This window comes from Squalius cephalus (assembly GCF_949319135.1).
Source record: "Squalius cephalus genome assembly, chromosome: 11".
NCBI lineage: Eukaryota > Metazoa > Chordata > Actinopteri > Cypriniformes > Leuciscidae > Squalius > Squalius cephalus.
Genome location: NC_137132.1, coordinates 6,247,126 through 6,267,583, shown reverse-complemented (window position 1 = coordinate 6,267,583; position 20,458 = coordinate 6,247,126). Strand labels below are relative to the sequence as shown.

Sequence of the window (20,458 nt, the reverse complement as noted above, 5' to 3'; positions counted from 1 at the left end):
ATTTTTCCAACTTCTCTGAGATTCCCTTAATTGTTAACACTTCAATCTTTTTCAGTTTACTGTTTTTGTGAGCATATTTTTGTTCAGTCCAATGTAAATATATCTGCTGTACATATGTTGCACTGACTTGTTTGGTGAAAAATAAAAAAAATTAAAATGTTTAAACAGCATGTGTGTGTATCTGGAAATATTTCTGTACATGTGAACAACCTGAAGAATTTTCTACAATTTGAACTATTTTAGTATTATGACAAAGCATACTAAAGATGAGAGTGCTTTTCATTATGCCCAACAGTGTTGTAGTTGGTTAGACAAAAATCTGGTATTTCCAATTTGTGCAAACGTTTGATTTTGATAATGCTATATGTAGTATTGGTTGCAGTGCTTAATTTTGCAGTTTGGGTGTGTGGTTTTGTGAATTGTGTTAAGTATTTTCATAAAACCAGCCTAGTGTGCAATATTGTGTGTTAGCAATTGGGAAAAAACTGTAATACATGACAATTGGTATTGATAACGTTTGATTAACCCAGTTCAGGTGACTAGACTGTCGAAGTTATAAGTATGACGATAGTGTATTTGCTTCGTATCAGTGACGTAAAGTGATTTACTTAAGAATATGCGGCCCCTTTAAGAAACGTGACACTCTGCGCACTGAGGATGCGCAGAAGACCGAAGCAGTCGAGACTCGAGACGAGCTGAAACTTTAACCGGTCGAGGCTGAAAGTGACGCTGTTGACGATCGTGAATGAAGGACAAATGTGGAATATTTTCTTCGGATGTCGTATATTTCCAGTCTGCAGGTCAGAGATGTTACCAGATTACAGAGTTTAAACAGCTCCAGTCCTCCAGAATGTACGTGTTTAAGTAACGTTACTAATGTGATGAAATGTGTTTTGTGTCCTGGTTTATTATCAATTAGAGTGTTATGTTGGCAGAGAGTTTTTCCACAGACTCTGATTTAGTCTATTGACACCAATAAAATGTGCTTACGTGCCACTTAACATAATATCTCAGACATCACCGTAATGAATGAGGTGAAAACAGGGACTATTGGAGACAAAGAGGCTTTTCAGCAGCAGTTTAACATGAAGGTCCTGTTGTTTCTCTGACTTTCGACAAGAATTAAACAAACATTTTTTTAAATGCAACTGGTATGTAACTGCATTAAATTCTCTATATTTCTGTCAGAAAACTGACATGTTCAATTAATTTAAATTTAGGTAAAGTTGTTCAGTAACTTCTCTTTAAACTTCTCTGTATTTGGCAGATCTAATGTTCCTCCCCCTACAACAATTCACCAAGAAATACTTGGAATATCCTACAATAATCATCCTGCAAGAGAAGGACAAACAGCTGAAATCTGTGTGACTGTTAAAGATGGAGTTTATTAAAGAGGAGATTGAAGACATGAGTGATCCAGAACCATCTAGAATAAAACATGAAGATACTGAGTAACAAATAGGTTGGTGTCCATTCTTGATTCTTCATTGTTGACTGCTTTAGTTGCTGTGAAATAAAAAGCAGTATATGGATGATACATGATACAAGATTACATCTAAATCATTACCTTGTTTCTAGCATTTTTCATCTATATTTTAATCAAATTAACAAGTGAATGACAGAACTAACCTTTTTAACATTAAAGGGATAGTTCACTCAAAAATGAAAATTACCCCATGATTTACTCACCCTCAAGCCATCTTAGGTTGTATATGACTTTCTTCTTTCAGACAAGTACAATCGGAGTTATATTAAAAAAATGTCCTGGCTCCTCCAAGCTTTATAATGGCAGTGAATGGCCGTTTGTTGTGAAGTCCATCAAAGTGCCTCCATCCATGATAAAAGTAATCCACATGGCTCTGCTGTGTTAATAAAGGTGATGACTTTTTTAATATAACTCCGATTGTATTCTTCTGAAAGAGGAAAGTCATATACACCAATGATGTCTTGAGGGTGAGTAAATCATGGGGTAATTTTAATTTTTGGGTGAACTATCCCCTAAAGATCTGATATTGTATACTAACAGTAACCTGGGGGGGGGTTTCCAGAAAGTAAGGTTATTATCGTCAAAGATACCCTGATTTCTCTCGGTTGATTAACCCAAATCTTGCTTACTCGAAGTATGCTGGTTACAAAAACGCATCCGGGAGTAAGTTAAGCCAATATAGAGTATGTTCAGAGTTAACACACAAGACATTCTCAACAGAGCGACGAATTGACGAGTCACCATGAAACGGACGCTAAGAAAAAGCGCGCCATACTACTTCTTTCTTCTTCTTTTGTTTAATGGCTTTATACATACTTTGTGCACATCACCACCTATTTAGTGGTTGCACAATTAATTTTCAGTCTTTTCGTTTAATAATCTTTAATCAATGTGAATAAGAAATATATTGTTTATTTGATGCTAATTCTATAATATTAAGAAAGACTTGTTAAACTTGTTTATTCTGATCTCATGTGCTGCTGTTTCAAAGTGTACAACACGTGAACATGTTTTATGCTGTTCTTGTTGCATTTATATGGCTATAACCAGAAGATGTCTTCAGCATGCTATGTTTTGAGTAGCCTAAATCTTGTATGATCGATCTCATCTAACAGAAAATTTTGTCAATATAGTGGAATAAAAACAATGGCTAGTCATTTTCATTGCAACTTCAAAGCAAGCAAGACGATGTTGTTGAAACTAGCGCCAATTGTTTTCCATATATCCATTTTCTTTAAAGTATCCTTAAAGTTTGAATTGTCAAACATTGATGGATTTTTCTGGACTTAAGCAATCAATTTTTCCACAATGCCATCTGCCATTTTAAATGCGCAAGCTCTCAAATTTGAATGGATTCTGATTGGCTGTCAGTGTTTTATCGTTCGACAGCTGGGGAAAAAGTCGTGCTGAAACTGATCCCAACGATATTGTTACTCTATATCGTTATCGTTATAGCTGTGGTGTGGATTCTGTTATTCTTTTATATTTAGAATGATTTTTAGAACTATATCTTTATCGTTCTTGGTGTGAACGGGCCTTTAGAGTTGGGGAACATTGTCAAAGCAGATTGAAGCTATTTTTCTTTCAGGATAATCTTGTACATGGCTAGAGTTATGCATCCTTCGCAAAGACGTATCTGCCCAATTCTAGCCTTACTGAAGAACCACCAGATCATCACCAATCCTCCACCAAATTACACAGTGGGTACGAGAGGGGATGTACGCCTCTCCAGGTCTCTGTCTAACCATCAGAGGACCAGGTGTTGGGCAAATCTGAAAACTGGACTCATCAGAGAAGATCAGAATCAGGCAGATCTGTCTTTGTGAAGGACGTGTGACTCAGGCCAGGTTATCTTGGAAGAAAACATGCTTCCATCTGCTCTGACAATGTTCCCGAACATTGACAAGACCACAAGATCAAGACCCTGTCATGGCCATCACAATTTCCAGACTTGAACCCCACTGAAAACCTCTGGAATGTGATCAAGTGGAAGATGGAGGGTCACCAGCCATTACATAAATCTAAGATGCTTTATTTTTTTCACCAGAAGTGGCTTAAAGATAAAGTCGCCCAACAGCAATGTGACCAAATGAATCTGAAGCTGATTGGAAATCAGGGTTATTCCACCAAATATGGATTTCTGAACTCTACCTAAGTTAAAAACATAAGTATTGCATTATTTTAAATTGAATATAAACTTGTTTTCTTTGCATTATTCAAGATCTGAAAACATGGCATCTTTTTTCGTTATTTTGACCAGTTGTCATTTTCTGCAAATAAATGCTCAAAATTACAATATTTTTATTTGTAATTTGGAAGAAATGTTGTCATTAGTTTTTAGAATAAATCAGAAATGTTTGTTTTTACTCAAACAAATACATATAAGTAATACATCCAGAGAAACTACTATTTTGCAGTGGACTTTTTCCAGAGCTGTGTATATATAATAAACATTAACTTGGATAAAATAAACATAACATTGTTTTAATAGTGTTTTATATATCGATATAATTATGATATTGTGCGCAAGCTACTTACGGTAAAAGTTACCTCCGTTTTTGGAACCGAAAGTTGAAATGTTATTCGCTTACTTACCCTTAAACATACCCAGGTATGTCACATAACCTGCTTTCTGGAATACACCCCTGATCTCTTGTCTTTTAGTTAGTAATGTTAACTTAAATTTTCATATTTTCTCTCCTTGAACTGTATATGTTTATTTTAGACCAGATCGAAGTGATGGAGCAAAAACACAAACTGCGTGAAGTGGAGGAGAAACATGACTTCAAAACTCAAGGAACAAAAGCCAAAAAGCTGCACACCTGCTCACAGTGTGGAAAGAGTCTCCAAAATCAACGACACCTTAACAGACACATGAGAATTCACACTGGAGAGAAACCTTACAAGTGCTCATATTGTGACAAGAGTTTCACTCAGTCTGGACACCTGAAACTACATGAGCGACTTCATACTGGAGAGAAGCCATACCAGTGTACTCAGTGTGAGAAGAGTTTTTGTCAAGCATCAGATCTCAGTAAGCATCTGCGTATTCATTCTGGAGAAAAACCATTTAACTGTGATCAGTGTGGGAAAGATTTTATTTCATCATCACAACTAAAAACACACTTGATAGTTCATTCAGATGAGAAGCCTTATGTCTGTTCTCTCTGTGGAAAGAGTTTTTCATGGCTGGGAAGTTGTAAAAAGCATCAGAAAACACATAATGATGTGAGAGATTATGTGTGTTGTGACTGTGGGAAGAGCTTTACTAGAGCTGACAGTTTGAAACAGCACCAAAAAATTCACACTGGAGAAAAACCTTACAAGTGCTCATATTGTGACAAGAGTTTCACTCAGTCTGGAAACCTGAAATCACACGAGCGAGTTCATACTGGAGAGAAGCCGTACGACTGTACTGAGTGTGAGAAGAGTTTTTCTCAGGCATCAGCTCTCAGTGATCATCTACATATTCATTCTGTAGAAAACCCATTCAACTGTGATCAGTGTGGTAAAGATTTTAATTCATCATCAAGTCTAAAACAACACCTGATAGTTCATTCAGATGAGAAGCCTTATGTGTGTTCTCTCTGTGGAAAGAGTTTTTCAAGGCTGGATCATATGAAACAGCACCAGAAAACACACAATAAAGTGAGAGATCATGTGTGTTTGGACTGTGGGAAGAGCTTTACTAGAGTTGAATATCTGAAACAGCACCAAAGAATTCACACTGGAGAAAAACCTTACAAGTGCTCATATTGTGACAAGAGTTTCACTTGGTCAGCATCTCTGAAATCACATGAACGATTTCATACTGGAGAGAAGCTGTAGTACTACTAGTGTGAGAAGAGTTTAAGAATTAGTTTTCTCAGTCAAATGAAGACATATCACAATTCATCACAATGAGCAAAATTTAATTTTCATGTCAAATGCTGTCAATTAAATGTAATGAGTTGAACAAAATATTTATCTTTTTTTACTTTGTGAATTTGGTGAAATTCTTATAGAACTAGAAATACTTGTTTGTAGTTGGATCAGGGAACTAAAAGAGTGGTATTTGAAGCTTTAGATAATAATTCTTGCAGTGTAAATAATGATCTGTTTCTTTCTTAGTGGTAAGTTTGCAAAATCTCGCAGGATGGGTCGTGTGCTAAATAGGTCTATCTAGAATTAGATATATTCATATCATTCACTTGTAGTTCCCATATTTTGTTTTGATAGTACTATTTACTTTCCACCAAAGTAATTTAGTGTAATTTATCTCTCTTCCGTCTCACTATACTGTTACTGTTACCTGTAAGATGTAGGGACCAACGAATTATAGGTTATAATTATATATTTTTTTAATAATTATATGATGTAGGATCAATACAAGCAAGTATCATGAAATCAAGCAACATTTACAAGCAAAAATGCTGTTTTTTCATCTATGAGCATGATCGCATTAGGAAATTGATTTTATGTAACAGCTCCATTATGTAACAGCTCCATAAACAAGTTATTATTTATAATAGTTATTATTAACTATTATTTAGTTATTATTGGATAACTTTAATTTTAGACACAAGTCTTTCTACAGAAAGATATATTTTTGTTGGCATTGATAACGGTTGATTAACCCAGTTCAGGTGACTAGACTGTCGAAGTCATATGTCTGACGATAGTGTATATTTGCTCCGTATCAGTGACGAAGAAAAGTGATTTACTTAAGAATGCGGCCCCTTTAAGAAATGTGACACTCTGCGCACTGAGGATGCGCAGAAGACAGAAGCAGTCGAGACTCGAGACGAGCTGAAACTTTAACCAGTCGAGGCTGAAAGTGACGCTGGTAACGATCGTGAATGAAGGACAAATGTGGAATATTTTCTTCGTATGCCGTATATTTCCAGTCTGCAGGTGAGAGAAGTTACCAGATTACAGAGTTTAACACAAAACAACTCAGAGTTTACGTGTTTAATAACGTTACTAACGTAAAGAAATGCGTTGCGTGTCCAGATTTCTTATTAGAGTGTTATAATATGTTGGCAGAGAGTTTTCCACAGACACTGTTTCAGCCTGTTGACACCAATAAAATGAGCTTAATGTGCCACTTTACAGAATATCTCAGACATCACCGTAATGAATGAGGTGAAAACGGAACTATTGGAGACAAAGAGGCTTTTCAACAGCTCAGTTAAACATGATGGTCCTGTTGTTTCCTGTTGTCTTTCGACAAGAATTAAACAAACCTTGTCTTAAATGCAACTGGTATGTAACTGCATCGAATTCTCTATATTTCTATCAGAAAACAGACATGTTCAATTAATTTAAATGTAAGTAAAGTAATAAAGTAACTTCTCTTTGAATTTTTGCAGATCTGGTGTCCATCCCACTACAATTCACCAATAAATACTGGGAATATTCCCATCATCCTACAAGAGAAGGACAAACTCCAGGAGTAGCAGCTGAAATCTGTGTGACTGTTAAAGATGGAGTTTATTAAAGTGGAGATTGAAGACATGAGTGATCCAGAACCATCCAGAATAAAACATGAAGATACTGAGGAACAAATAGGTTGGTGTCCATTCTTGATTCTTCAATAATTTGGATGATTGATGATAGAGAAATGCATCTAAACGTTCATAACCTTCTATATAGTATCCTTAAGTATAATATAATTAATTATAATAACCTTAATTGTATCAAAGGCACAATATGTATGATTGTTAGAATAAAACATACAAAAACCAGTAGAATGATGTTTAATATTTTGTTGACTTGTGTACTTGCATTATCCCAAACGTTTCCAACAATGTTTAAATCCAGAGAAATCAGCTATTTTGATATTTGATATGAAAGTTTTGGCCGTTACCGATAATTCTTAATGTTTGAAAACCAATATATTGACAGATCTATAACCCTTTATTTATCGGCTTTAAATATATTGACCAAATGTTCTTATCGGGCCGATAACAATAACATCAAACATTTACATATATCGGCCAATACAAGTATGGTGGCCCAACCCTCATTTAAATAAATAATTTGCATATGCGAGTAAATTTCACTCTAGGTGACTAAATAATGTCAATCATTAGCCATTGGCTAATTAATTCTTAGATTTTACTCGCTAGTGTGTGTGTTAGATGCCAAGTATAAGTTAGCGTAGATATATTTTCACTCGCTGAACTCTTGACTGAGCGCTTGTGCAAGTTAAGCGATCTGTGCAACTATTTCAAATTCAGCTCAGGGCACCTGTATTTGACGTACCGTAAACTCTAGTGTGAAGGCGCACGACTCGCCATCACGTATCTCTCACACATGCAAAGCACTGTTGAATAAGAAACAATATCAAGACTATAAAACTCGTCAAAACTCCGTGAATCACAACAAGCGTATCAGTGAGAACACTCGGTTAAACTTAGCACACACTCGAACATGACTGCACATCACATTTTTTACTTTATTGATACTGCTTTTAATCGCAATGCAACGGACCGGTCAACGGGACATATATTAAAGGAGATCATAGGTACTAAATCAATGCGTGTGAACTCGACAATCGATTACTCTGGACTTTGACCGAAAACAGGATGTAAATACAGGTATGAGCGCTGGCTGAATAAACATAATTTTTATTCATATCTTTCACATCTACTGCAGTCAGATTGACCCGCGTTCACTCCGAAGGAATCACTCACATGACCTGTGCACTTGTAATGACACATCAAGGATGTTAAGAGGCTAAAAGCAGGTTTAAAACTTGCCCCATTGAAGTCAACAGGGTGCAAATTTTAAAAAGAGGATAACACGGTGTACGCAACACCGATTTTTGTCGTTGTTCTCTGTATTGACAGCACTCCAAATGTACAAAAAAATGAGCTCAATGTTAAAATTGACCGGAGTTCTCCTTTAAGCCTTTAAAGAAAAGGGTTATTGGGCTGTTTACAGTGTCATATACAATAAAGGAGTCTGCACAGTGACAGGAAATAGAAATTAACACAAAAAACCTGCCTAGTGCTAGACGGTGGACTTGCGCTCAGGAGTTTTTTTTTTTTTTTTTGAGTTGCTGCGGATGAATTCTTTCTGCGTACACACAATATTACGCAACACACTGCGCTAAATGCTCTAAATAGCCCACTTAAAGTGTTTATTACAAATAAATGACTAAATGCTAAAAATGAATAAATGTTAATGAACAAACATTTGCGTTGCGCTGCAGCACCCCCACTTCCCACGCCCCTGGTGTCTAACAATCCTGTCTAACACATTATTAGATATAAATGTTTTACATAGAAAGTAAACAGTATATGAAAAGTTATTAGCGCATGTCGTGTGGTTGATGTCCAGTGTCACCAGCTGAGCAGAAATACATTTATAATCATGTTTCACTTGGTCCCCTCCAAGTTGCGTTGGATTTTCTCCTCGGCGTGTTTACAAAGCTTTTTTAAAAATGGCGGGTGCTGGTGTTTCGCGTGCGTTCAGCCAATCAGCGTACACTAACCATAGTGCTGGTTTAGACCGACTCTGAAGTAGGAGCTAAATTAGTTCCTCCAAAAGGAGTTCTTAGAACTAAAATCATTCCTAGTTTCTGCGGTGCGAACATGCCAAAATCCGGGTACTTTAGCCAATAGTTCTAGGAAATATGAAAAGGTTCCTCTGGTGCCAAAGCCCCTTCTGTCTTTAGTTCAGAGGTGGCTGTTTCTCCTCCTCTAAAATTTATAAATTACACGTTATCTGTGGTCTCTTAACTTTCCCGCTCTAGTAGAGTACAATTTGGACAAAATAAAAAGAATATAAAACATTTTACACAAAGTAAATGGCACTATTTTTTTTGTTATTTAAAGAGCGAGTTAGTAATATGTGCCTATAGGCGGGTCCAATACGCACATACACTCTGCTTCTCACACACAGGGACGCGCAGCCGCAAAAACATGCAAAATATTAAAAATAAAAGTATAAAAATGTAAAAGATTATTGTTGTGTGCATAAAGATATGGTGGAATCCGGCTTGTCCCGTAGATGGTCTGCTTGCGCTTTAACCTTGCGCGCACACACACAGACACAGCTTTAATCTCGCGCACGAGCAGATCCGTTCAGTCTTTTCACTACCAAATTCCACCGTGTAAATGGCAATCCGCCATGGCGCGAGCGCAACTGGCTTTTAAAGGGAATGGTAAAATGAGACTCTGATTGGTTTATTGCACATAAAGTCCGAAACACACCCGTTACTCATTAAGAGAATAGGGGAAACCCTTTTAGACCATGTGCCGCGCGCCGACCATTTTTCCGTTGTTAAACTAGCAAAAGTGGATTCTATGGAAGCTTGTTTCCACCACAAAATAAAACATTTTAAAAGATAATTGCGACTTTTTATCTCACAACTGCGAGTTTACATCTCGCAATTCTGACTTTATTTCTCAGAATTGCGAGATATAAAGTCAGAATTGCGTGAAATAAAGTCGCAATTGCGTGTTATAAAGTCAGAATTGCGAGATATAAACTCGCAATTGCGTGTTATAAAGTCAGAATTGCGTGTTATAAAGTCAGAATTCTAAGGAAAAAAAAGACGGACTTTATATCATGCAATTCTGACTTTATATCTCGCAATTGCGACTTTATTTCTCAGAATTGCGACTTTATATCTCGCAATTGTGACTTTATTTCTCAGAATTGCGACTTTATATCTCGCAATTGTGAGAAAAAAAGTCAGAATTGTGAGATAAAAAGTCGCAATTATTATTATTTATTTATTATTCAGTGGCGGAAACAAGCTTCCATAGGATTCGGACACAGCCTAAGTGCACTTGCGTCTTGCACTTTAGACCACGCTCTTAGATCGTGAAAATAGGGCCCTCAGTCTCTGTGGTTTTAGAGATTTCGATCTGTTTTTCAGAGCTCAGGTCAAACTGAAGAAGAAGCTGATATGTATATCTGTCGTGGGATCAAACAACCTCTTTGGTGTTTTTCCTTGTGGGGTTCAGGTGTTGCCATTTTCAAACCAATCCGTCTTATACAAACTGCCTAACGACAAGACAACGTTCTTCCTTTAGCAAGGCTCATCTCTATCAAGCTTACATGGCCATAAAGTACTTAGCTGGGGGGTTCATTAGTTTGCTCAGACTGGCTGGCGCCCACTTTATTTATTGTCCTAGATTGTTGATTTGGGCTTTCTATGTGATTCTGTTTCTTGATCAGTCTGAAAGAGTCACTGCGGTTTGATTCCGCCTCAGCTCCTACACACCTTAATGTTAATAAAACTAGATTAGCTCACCCATGAACATTGTGGCGAGCAGGACGAGGCCGAGGGCCGTGAGAGAGCGGCACGAGGCCGGTGGCGTGATTATGATGAGCGTCACCTGCGCAACGCACCGGTCTCGTATCATGGAGGAGCAGAAGCATAACAGGAGGAGTACGCTCATCAGTAATCACGCCACCGGCCTCGTGCTGCTCTCTCACGGACCTCGGCCTCGTCCTGCTCGCCACAAACATGATTTCCATCAGCTGTGGAGGTGAAGACAACAAACCCCATGATTCCACGCTCATTCACCCATCATCAAGCTACATCTTAGTTCTTGTAATAAGTGACCTCTAGTGGTGAAAATTACTGTGAAAATGATTGTGCCTTTAACAAGGGAATGACAGAACTGACCTTTGAACATCAAAGATCTGATGCTTTATACTCAGACAGAAACCGGTTTTGTTTTCTGTTAAATATTCCCTTTAATTTTCACACTTATCCTCCTTGAACTGATTATTGACTACTTAATCTGTTTATTTCAGACCAGATGGAAGTGAGACAAAAACTAAATGAAGTAAAGAAACACTGTGACTTCAAAACTCAAGGAACAAAACCCAAAAAGCTGCACTCCTGCTCTCTGTGTGGAAAGAGTTTCCTATATACATCTCGACTCAGAATTCATCTGTGTGTTCACTCTGGAGAAAAAACATTTAACTGCTCTCAGTGTGGAAAGACTTTTACACAAAAAGGAAACCTTAACAGACACATGAGACTTCACACTGGTGAAAAAACATATACATGCACTCAGTGTGGAGAGAGTTTTTATCAAGCATTAAGTCTCAATGTTCATCTGCTCCATCACTCTGGAGAAAAACCATTTAACTGTGATCAGTGTGGTAAAGATTTTATTTCATCATCAAATCTAAAACAACACCAGAAAGTTCATTCAGATGAGAGGCCTTATGTGTGTTCTCTCTGTGGAAAGAGTTTTGCATGGCTGAACAGTTTTAAACTGCACCAAAAAATACATAGTAATGTGAGAGATTATGTGTGTTGTGACTGTGGGAAGAGCTTTACTACAGTTGGCCAACTGAAACAGCACCAAAGAATTCATACTGGAGAAAGACCTTACAAGTGCTCATATTGTGACAAGAGTTTCACTCAGTCTGCACACCTGAAATCACATGAGCAACTTCATACTGGAGAGAAGCCGTATCTCTGTATTCAGTGTGAGAAGAGTTTTAGACATTTATCAAGCCTTCACACTCATTTGAAAAAATGTTGCACGTGAGCAGTATTCGTCTTTTGATGTTAAATACATTAAAGTAAATTATCTGGGATAAAATATGTGTCTAGGTGTAGGTGAGAAGCAGGAGACTCAAGAAAAACTCTTCATTTGATGTTAAAGTAACCTCATACTGGAGACAAGCCGCCGTACTGCTGTCCTGAGTGTGAGAAGAGTTTTAGATATTCATGTAGATTTCTCAGGCACATGAAGAAATATTATAAGTTGTTTTAGATACTCGTGTAGTTTTCTCAGGCACATGAGAATGTGGAATATCTTGAGAATTTGGCGAAATGATTAGAGAACTAGAAAGACTTGTTTGTAGTTTGATCAGGGAACTAAAAGAGTGTTTGAAACTTCAGAAAAAAAGTGTAAATAATTATTTGTTTCTTTCCTAGTTGTTAGTTTGCAAAAAACTCTCAGGATGTGTAGTGTGCTTAATAGGTCTTATTTGAAATTTGATATCTTCATGTAATTTACTTATTTACTAAGTGTACTGTGTTCTGAAAGAATATGCAATTATTAGAAATAAACAGAAAACAAAAAGTGTTTTGGAAAAAAGTGTAACTGATTTGTTTCATGTAAAAACAGGCTTTAAGTTTGACATTTCACTGTCTGTGAAACCAGGCCCATAATTTGAAAATAAAACCCATTTCGTTTATATCTAATCTGGTGTCATCATTTTCCGCCTGGGACAGAGGATTAAAGTGTGTTCTTGCTTTTTTTTTATCCCTTTTTACTTTTGTTTTTTGTTTTCGTTTACGCTTTTTTCTTTCTTACTTCCCCTAGATGGGTCGAGGGATGTAACATTTACATTTAAGAATCTACACAAAGGATATGACGATGTACTCTTTATCTCTGGCTTTATTGCTCAATGTTTGAATGAATGATTCAATGACTCTCTCATAAAGACTTGAGGTGTGTTCGACTTGAAGCGGCGCTGTGCAGGCCGATCGGTGTATGAGAAATGTATGTATTGTTGTGGCAAATTCAAAGTCTTTTTGGTTCGGGTCTCAAAGAAATCTTTCAGAGTCGAAGTTCCAGGTCTCAGAAGAATTAACATTATTGAGCAATTCAACAAAGTGAGATGCCAGCTGGCCATCTAAAGTTACCATTGCCAGTCCTCATGTCTTATACCTTTTTCTTATCGCACCCTTATATCCATCTCTTCTTTTTTGCCACTCCTTGTGTCCTCGCCACCATTACAAACATCTTCCCCTAGACCTTCTTCTATTGGTGGAACATCTCATATAACACACTTTTCTTGCAGTGCCTCCCAACACCTGCATCCCTCCTACAGGTTTTTGGGTGCTTTTCCATTCTCTTATCCTTGTCACCTATTTTCTGCTTGGTATTACTGAATTTAGACTTTTACATGAGACAAATGAAATTCTCCAACAGTATCAAAGTACAGAGAGAGCGATTAGAGAGTGGCTCTACATGTCATTCATCGTTCAATCTGTGCAGCATCGTTTCAAGTCGAACACATCTTTTACTTGTTTCATTACTGGATGAATGTACTCTTGAATGATCTTTTAACAATTGAGAAGAGGCCCTAGTGCAAAACACTGTAAAGAAAAACAAAACTGTGAATGTCAATTAGCAAATTAACAGTCTAACAAACACGTTTAACTGAGCTGCTGAAAAGCATCATCTCGTTCAATAGTCCCTGTTTTCACCTCATTCATTATGGTGATGTCTGAGATCTTCAGTAAATTGGCACATCATTAGTGTCAGACAAACTACAGGATCATCACTTTATGCGTTAATCAACTATCAATGTATCCTATCAAACAGCTTTCTTTACATATTGACCCTTTAGTCACTAATGTGAACACCCAAGTGAGGAACCTTGGTGTAATTTTTGATTCTGAGCTGAAATTGGACAAACAAGACAATGCCGTGGGTTAAAAGTAGTTTCTATCAATTGCCGAGCATTGCTAGCCTAGAAATCTAGACGCATCCTAGTGGCAGCAAAATTTATTTTGCAGCCAGTGTGGTCTAGCAACTCTCCATTGACTTTTGAGCTGGTAAAACCAAACTCAGGTCAGGCCAATCACATCGTGTATAGAGTAGGCGGGGCGGGCTTAACATAATGATGACAGAGTTGCGACGGATCCCTGCTACTTGAAAACAAAGAATGGCGGCTGCTGCTGGCGAACAGCTGTCTTTCGAATCTGCTTTGGCCGCGACTCTGGAGGACTTGGAGTTAAGCTTTTCTTTGAGAAAAGAGCAAAGAAAGGCACTTAAGTTATTTTTAAAAAAGGAAGAAGGACTGGATATGGCAAAAGTTTAATATACCAACTAGCCTTCTTCGTTGCTCTGATTGGTTGTAGCGCTGTCCTATTGCGTGCAGAGGGATTTTGAGAGACAACCGTTTATCCCGCCCCTCGGATTGAGCCGTGCCAATGGTGAGTTGCCAGACCTAACATCTTGATGTAGTTCTGGCTTGCCAGGCTAGAGCATTGCCAAATTGAAGGGAATTCTGTCTTTTAAGGACATGGAAACTGTCATTCCTGCTTTTATTTCATCCAGATTGTATTATTGCAACTCGTTATATTTGGGATTGTCTAGAAAGTTGCTATTAAGGTTGCAGCTGGTGCAAAATGCACCAGCCATACTGTTGACAGGCACAGGGAAATGGTCTAGAGTTTCTCCAGTGCTGGCCTCTGTGCACTGGCTTCCTGTTGATTTTAGAGTCCAATATAAAGTTTTGACCAATGGTTTTTAAAGGTTTGCATGGTCTTGGCTTGGTCAATGGCTTGCTCCGGAGTGTATAGCACTCCGTAGACAGCATCATTGTTCCGCTCGACCGCTGGTGCGTTCACACCGGACGCGAATAGCGCGTCAGGCGTGAGTGATTTCAATGTTAAAGGCCTATTTATACTTCTGCGTCGAATTCACACCGTAGCTACGTCGTAGGCTGTGTGTAGCGCGCGTACACTTCGGCGTACCCTGACGTGCACCTCTCCAAAAATGTAACAACGCGCCAACTCTACGCGGACGCAAGCGCTGTGATTGGTCTGCTAGGACCGCTCCCTCGGGTTTCACATGCTCCCTCTGCAAGTGTAATTGTGCGTCAACGCGGACAACGACGCAGAAGTATAAATGAAAACCAACGCGTTGCCTACAGCGTAGAGGCTCCGGCGTAGGTCCAACGCAGAAGTATAAATAGACCTTAAGTCAATGCAAAGACACGTTACGCGCGTAAAAAATTCCTGCGGCGCGAATGAGGCATAGAGCGTGGCGCGGTAGACGTGAATTTGCGTCAAACGCGTGAATGCACAAAAAGCACTACATAAAATCATTCGCGCCTAACGCGCCAGACGATCAATTCGACCTTGACGCGCGAATGAGGCGTATTCGCGTCTATCCCGCCGCGCTCTATGCCTCATTCGCGCCGCAGGAATTTTTTTACGCGCGAGTTTAAAAATCTGAACTTCTGCGTCAATTCGCGCCGCGTTAACCAATCAGGAGCCTGCTTGCTGCTGTCACGTGGTGAACTAAAAACAAAGTAAATCTTTTATCACATAAAAACTTGATTTCAATATATGAGACATATACATTTTGTATTGAATGCTATATTCCATATCTAAATCCAGATTATATGAGATATTATTATTCTAATGTAAAGATACTTTATAAGAACATAGTTCGTGTCTGGACAGTGTTGTGTGAGAAAAAAAAAATCACAGGACCAGGTTAGTTACTTTCGGAGGCTGGCTCCATTTATCATTAATACAAAAATAAATTACAGATTATGTGGGTGAGGGCGAGGGTGATCCTCGCTCCGATGCGGGACAACAGGTCATCAAACTGGGCGCGGGACAGGTGGAAGCACCGCTGATAGCGGCCGTCATCCAGGCGCAGCTCCTGGAGCAAATGGTGAAACTCGCCAAACTGGGTTCGCCTCCGAAGGGTCTGGTGGACCCAAATACGGCGACGAGGATCCCTACGCCGCTGTTCTGCTCTCCAGAGCAAATACAGAGCGGTGACTCTCTCGATAAATGATCGATCAACATCAGACATTTTGTAAAAAGATGGCCGCCAACGGGTTTCGAAACTTTTGCCTCTGACGTAGTAAACGCGTAAATTTCGCTTCAAACTTTTGTTTTTACACGCGTCAATTTCGCTCTTGACGCGCGGATGGACACAAAGTGGTCAAGCGTATAACTAGACGCGGCAGGCGCGAATTTGACGCGCTATTCGCGTCCGGTATGAACGCACAGTAAGATCAGGGTTTCTCAAACTCGGTCCTGGAGGGCCACTGTCCTGCACAGTTTAGCTCCAACCCTGATCAAACACACCTAGCTGTGAGTTTCTAGTGATCCTGAAGACATTGATTAGCTTGCTCAGGTGTGTTTGATCAGGGTTGGAGCTAAACTGTGCAGGACAGCGGCCCTCCAACACCGAATTTGAGAAACCCTGTCTAAGATCATCCCAGAGTTTGCTCTTACATGTTCCCAAATCACAGTTGAAAAACAAAGGAGATTGTGCATTTTCTGTGGCATTCCCACATCATTGGAATAGTCTTCCACTGCGTATTAGATCCTGTGACTCTTTAGAATGTTTTAAATCTACGCTGAAAACACACTGAAAACACCTCTATGCTGAACACACACCACTACGCTGTGGCATATAATTGCCCCTAGGTTTTGGGACGCTGATAAGTGTTGTATATTGAGCCATTGTTTTGTGTTGAGTAATGTTTGTTGAGTGTTTTATAGAGTAATTTTTAGTCACGTACAACACTTTGGCCAACTTGTGTTGCTTTTAAATGTGCTTAATAAATAAATGTTGATTGACCTTATTGAATGTGTTTTTAATGTTTTACCCCTTCAGGTTGAAGTGCATGACTAAAAATACTATTAAAGGCTACAGAAACCACACCTGCAAACTCTCTTTCTGACTCTGAAATCGGCCATTCACGTGATTAGTGCAGATCTGAGGAGTTTTTATTTGAATGTTTATCTAAAGATAATTGACTGTCTTCATAAAAAGTTTCAATGGCATCTTCTTATATCTTTCTTCACTATGCCTAATAAAGTAGTGTTTATAAGCGCAGCGCAGCTTGTGTTCAGGAGTAACCACTGTATTTCTGCGGCTGGTAAACTTGTTTCAAAACAACCTTGCTACCGAAGCATTAGCAACATGTAGCATTACATTTTTAAAAGAATTGTTACTTATACTACAACCCTCCTCTATTCAGTCTGCATATTGCATATTATTTCTGTCGTCTTGTGTCAAATTTCTGATTAGTTTAGATAATAATATAACTTCTGCCCTGTAACCTGTATCCTTATAATATTCTGGGGTACATAAAAATTAGCAACCTAGAGCAGTTTTATACACTACTAATATGTAACAATCAAAATGCTCTATATTTGAACTAAATATATTTGAAGCTCCACTTGTGTTTTGCAGTTAAGGTAATCCAGTATCTATTCTTTGAATTTTCCAGATCTGGTCCTGTGGGCGTCAGTATCACACAGTGATCACAGTTCACACCTGCAGTGAAGCCCCTCCCACAACAATTCACCAATAAATACTGGGAATATTCCCATCATCCTACAAGAGAAGGACAAACTCCAGGAGTAGCAGCTGAAATCTGTGTGACTGTTAAAGATGGAGTTTATTAAAGAGGAGATTGAAGACATGAGTGATCCAGAACCATCCAGAATAAAACATGAAGATACTGAGGAACAAATAGGTTGGTGTCCATTCTTGATTCTTCATTGTTGTTTGCTTTGGTAGCTGTGAAATAATAATCAGTATATGAATGAAAAATTCTATAGAAATGCTTATATAATTTTAATCGTCATCTTTTATGTACTTTTAATCATTATCTTGTAGGCTATAACAGTTGTCAAACTCATTTTGATCATATTAACAAGAGAATGACAGAACTAAACTTTGGCACATCAAAGGTCTCATACTTGATCTCTGTTGCTTTCTGCTATTAACCCGTAAGCCCTGAGGGCGTCTTAGAGTTACACATACACAAAACTAAAGACTCATAACTCCAAAACTATAGCAAGGAGAGTCAAAAGGTTGGTATCGTTTGATAGAACACTTTATACATTTTTAGAAAATAGACATTACATTACATTTGGACATTCTCACATTCTCACCGCCGGCGGTACACTTCGGGTTTAAGGGGTTAAATCAGGGTTCACTTTAACTGATTCTAATTTTATATTTATTTTAGATTGGATGGAAGTGAAAGAGCAAAGACAAGAACTGGAGGAATTTAAGGAGGAACATCACAACTTTAAAATTCAAGAAACAAAATCCAAAAAGCGGCACACCTGCTCTCAGTGTGGAAAGAGTTTTTCTCAAGCATCACATCTAAAACAACACCTGAAAGTTCATTCAGACGAGAGGCCTTATGTTTGTTCTCTCTGTGGAAAGAGTTTTTCAAGACTGAACAATTTTAAACGGCACCAGAAAACGCATGATGAAGTGAGAGATCATGTGTGTTGTGACTGTGGGAAGAGCTTTACTACATCTCAAAATCTGAAACAGCACCAAAGAATTCATACTGGAGAAAAATCTTACAAGTGCTCATATTGTGACAAGAGTTTCACTCTGTTGGGAACACTGAAAGTACATGAGCGAGTTCATACTGGAGAGAAGCCGTACTACTGTACTGAGTGTGGAGAGAGTTTTTCTCAAGCATCAACTCTCAGTGTTCATCTGCGTATTCATTCTGGAGAAAAACCATTTAACTGTGATCAGTGTGGTAAAGATTTTATTTCATCATCAAATCTAAAAACACACCTGAAAGTTCATTCAGGTGAGAAGCCTTATGTGTGTTCTCTCTGTGGAAAGAGCTTTTCAAGACTGAAGAATTTTAAACGGCACCAGAAAACACAATGACGTGAGAGATCATGTGTGTTGTGACTGTGGGAAGAGCTTTACTAGAGCTGAATATCTGAAACGGCACCAAAGAATTCATACTGGAGAAAAACCTTACAAGTGCTCATATTGTGACAAGAGTTTCACTCAGTTGGGAACACTGAAAGTACATGAGCGAGTTCATACTGGAGAGAAGCCGTACCACTGTACTCAGTGTGGAGAGAGTTTTAGACATTCATGTAGTTTTCTCAGTCACATGAAGAAATATCATAAGTCAAGGGTTTAATTAACATCCGCCAACTCACCAAATGCAGGTAAAAATAACCTGTGGCGGGTAACGCTGACAAATCACTAGCCAATTTGGCGGGTTATTATGTTTACTCACTTTGCACAAATCTGCACAGAGTTAGCGCAAATACTCAACTCGTGAGTCATCATGATATATTAAATACAGCGTATTGCGCAGAATCTGCTCATATTTGTCTTACTTGAACACACGTCACTACACAACAAATAACGGTGCGCTTGTTAATTTGCATTGAAGCAATAGCGAAGATTAAAAAGTGTTTGGTTAACAGAAGACACATTGCTATTTTCCAACATCCTACATTTTTTTGGTGTTCTTTGTACTGTATTGATCTGTCCATCTAAAACACATTTTTGGTGAAAAGGATGAGGATGGGTTGAGTATTATGTTTAAATATTGTTTTGTTTATTTTGTTGTATAATTTTTTTTCTTTTTTTCCTTACTGGTTTGTATATTTCATTAATGTGTTTCTTTCTTTTTAATAGTTCGAAATAAAGATTTCAATCAATCAAAAGGATGACAGAGGAAGGGAGAAGATGACTGGGTGACAGGATTTTGTTTGAATACGAAATTAATATATAAAATCCAAATTTTATTTTATATATATAAGCTGTGATGTAGTTAGGCTAGCTCTTTTCTTTTTCTTTTTCTTTTTCTTTTTATAGCTAGTAGAAGTTATGAATGGCCGGTAACTTTTTACTTAAAAAAATTAATAGCCAAATTAGTCGGTGAGTGAAAAAGTTAATGTGTAAATTAAATGTTGTGAATTGAACAAAATATGGAGTTGTGCCCAAAAGCACAATATCATCTTTTTTTTTACTTTGTGAATTTGGTGAAATTCAACTAGAAAGACTTGTTTGTTGGATCAGGGAACTAAAAGAGTGTTTGAAACTTCAAATAATAATTCTTACAGTGTAAATAATGATCAGTTTCTTTCTTAGTGGTAAGTTTGCAAAAGGTTGTGTCCTGAGTAGATCTTTCTTGAATTAGATATATTCACATAATTTACTTATTGTAGTTCCCACATTGTGTTTTGATAGTACATGCAATTATGAAGAATAAACTGATCTAAAGAACAAAACCATTCATCTTTGATCAGTATGGGAAAAACTTTACTTCAACATCAGTTCTGAAAAACACCTGAAGGTTTATGCAGATGAGAAGTCTAATATGTGTTTGTGGAAAGAGTTTTTCACTGCTGGAGCTTTTTTAATAATTATATGATGTAGGATCAGTACAAGCATGTGTCACAAAATTAAGCAACATACATAAGCAAAAGTGACATTTCTGTCCCCAGGACATTAT

At 37.9% G+C, this 20,458-nt stretch overlaps 3 protein-coding genes across 12 annotated transcripts in view; all 3 read left to right on the top strand.

The window, feature by feature from the left end:
- LOC307167596 (uncharacterized protein) overlaps positions 1-20,458 on the top strand; it is a 167,727-nt gene that overhangs the window by 86,230 nt on the left and 61,039 nt on the right. The window lies entirely within an intron of this gene.
- LOC307167608 (uncharacterized protein) lies at positions 556-5,442 on the top strand. Of its 4 annotated transcripts, none has more exons than XM_079886850.1 (3): positions 910-1,151; positions 1,303-1,462; positions 4,212-5,442. In XM_079886850.1, the coding sequence occupies exon 3, from the start codon at positions 4,226-4,228 to the stop codon at positions 5,312-5,314; it is 1,089 nt and encodes a 362-aa protein (XP_079742976.1). In that variant the 5' UTR covers positions 910-1,151; positions 1,303-1,462; positions 4,212-4,225; the 3' UTR covers positions 5,315-5,442. The 4 variants fall into 4 exon arrangements, with proteins under 4 accessions (XP_079742974.1, XP_079742976.1, XP_079742975.1 ...); XM_079886849.1 differs by having other exon boundaries at positions 911-1,151; positions 1,268-1,462; XM_079886848.1 differs by lacking the exons at positions 910-1,151; positions 1,303-1,462 and adding an exon at positions 556-800 and having other exon boundaries at positions 4,212-5,433.
- Positions 6,214-20,458, top strand: part of LOC307167593 (uncharacterized protein) — a 65,436-nt gene continuing 51,191 nt past the window's right edge. For 2 of the 6 annotated variants that reach the window (XR_013822817.1, XM_079886815.1), the window contains exons 1-2: positions 6,214-6,379; positions 6,581-6,730. The gene's annotated coding sequence lies outside the window, so the exon portion shown is untranslated. Of the gene's footprint in view, positions 6,380-6,580; positions 6,731-6,837; positions 7,037-11,245; positions 12,655-20,458 lie in introns of those variants that run through there. The other 4 variants (XR_013822818.1, XR_013822819.1, XR_013822821.1 and 1 more) reach the window with 3 other exon arrangements.

Coding starts and splice junctions, on each gene's coding strand:
- LOC307167608 (XM_079886848.1), top strand. CDS start 746: ATGAAGGACAAATGTGGAATATTTTCTTCGGATGTCGTATATTTCCAG. Junction 801..4,211: donor CGTATATTTCCAGTCTGCAG/GTCAGAGATGTT, acceptor TGTTTATTTTAG/ACCAGATCGAAGTGATGGAG.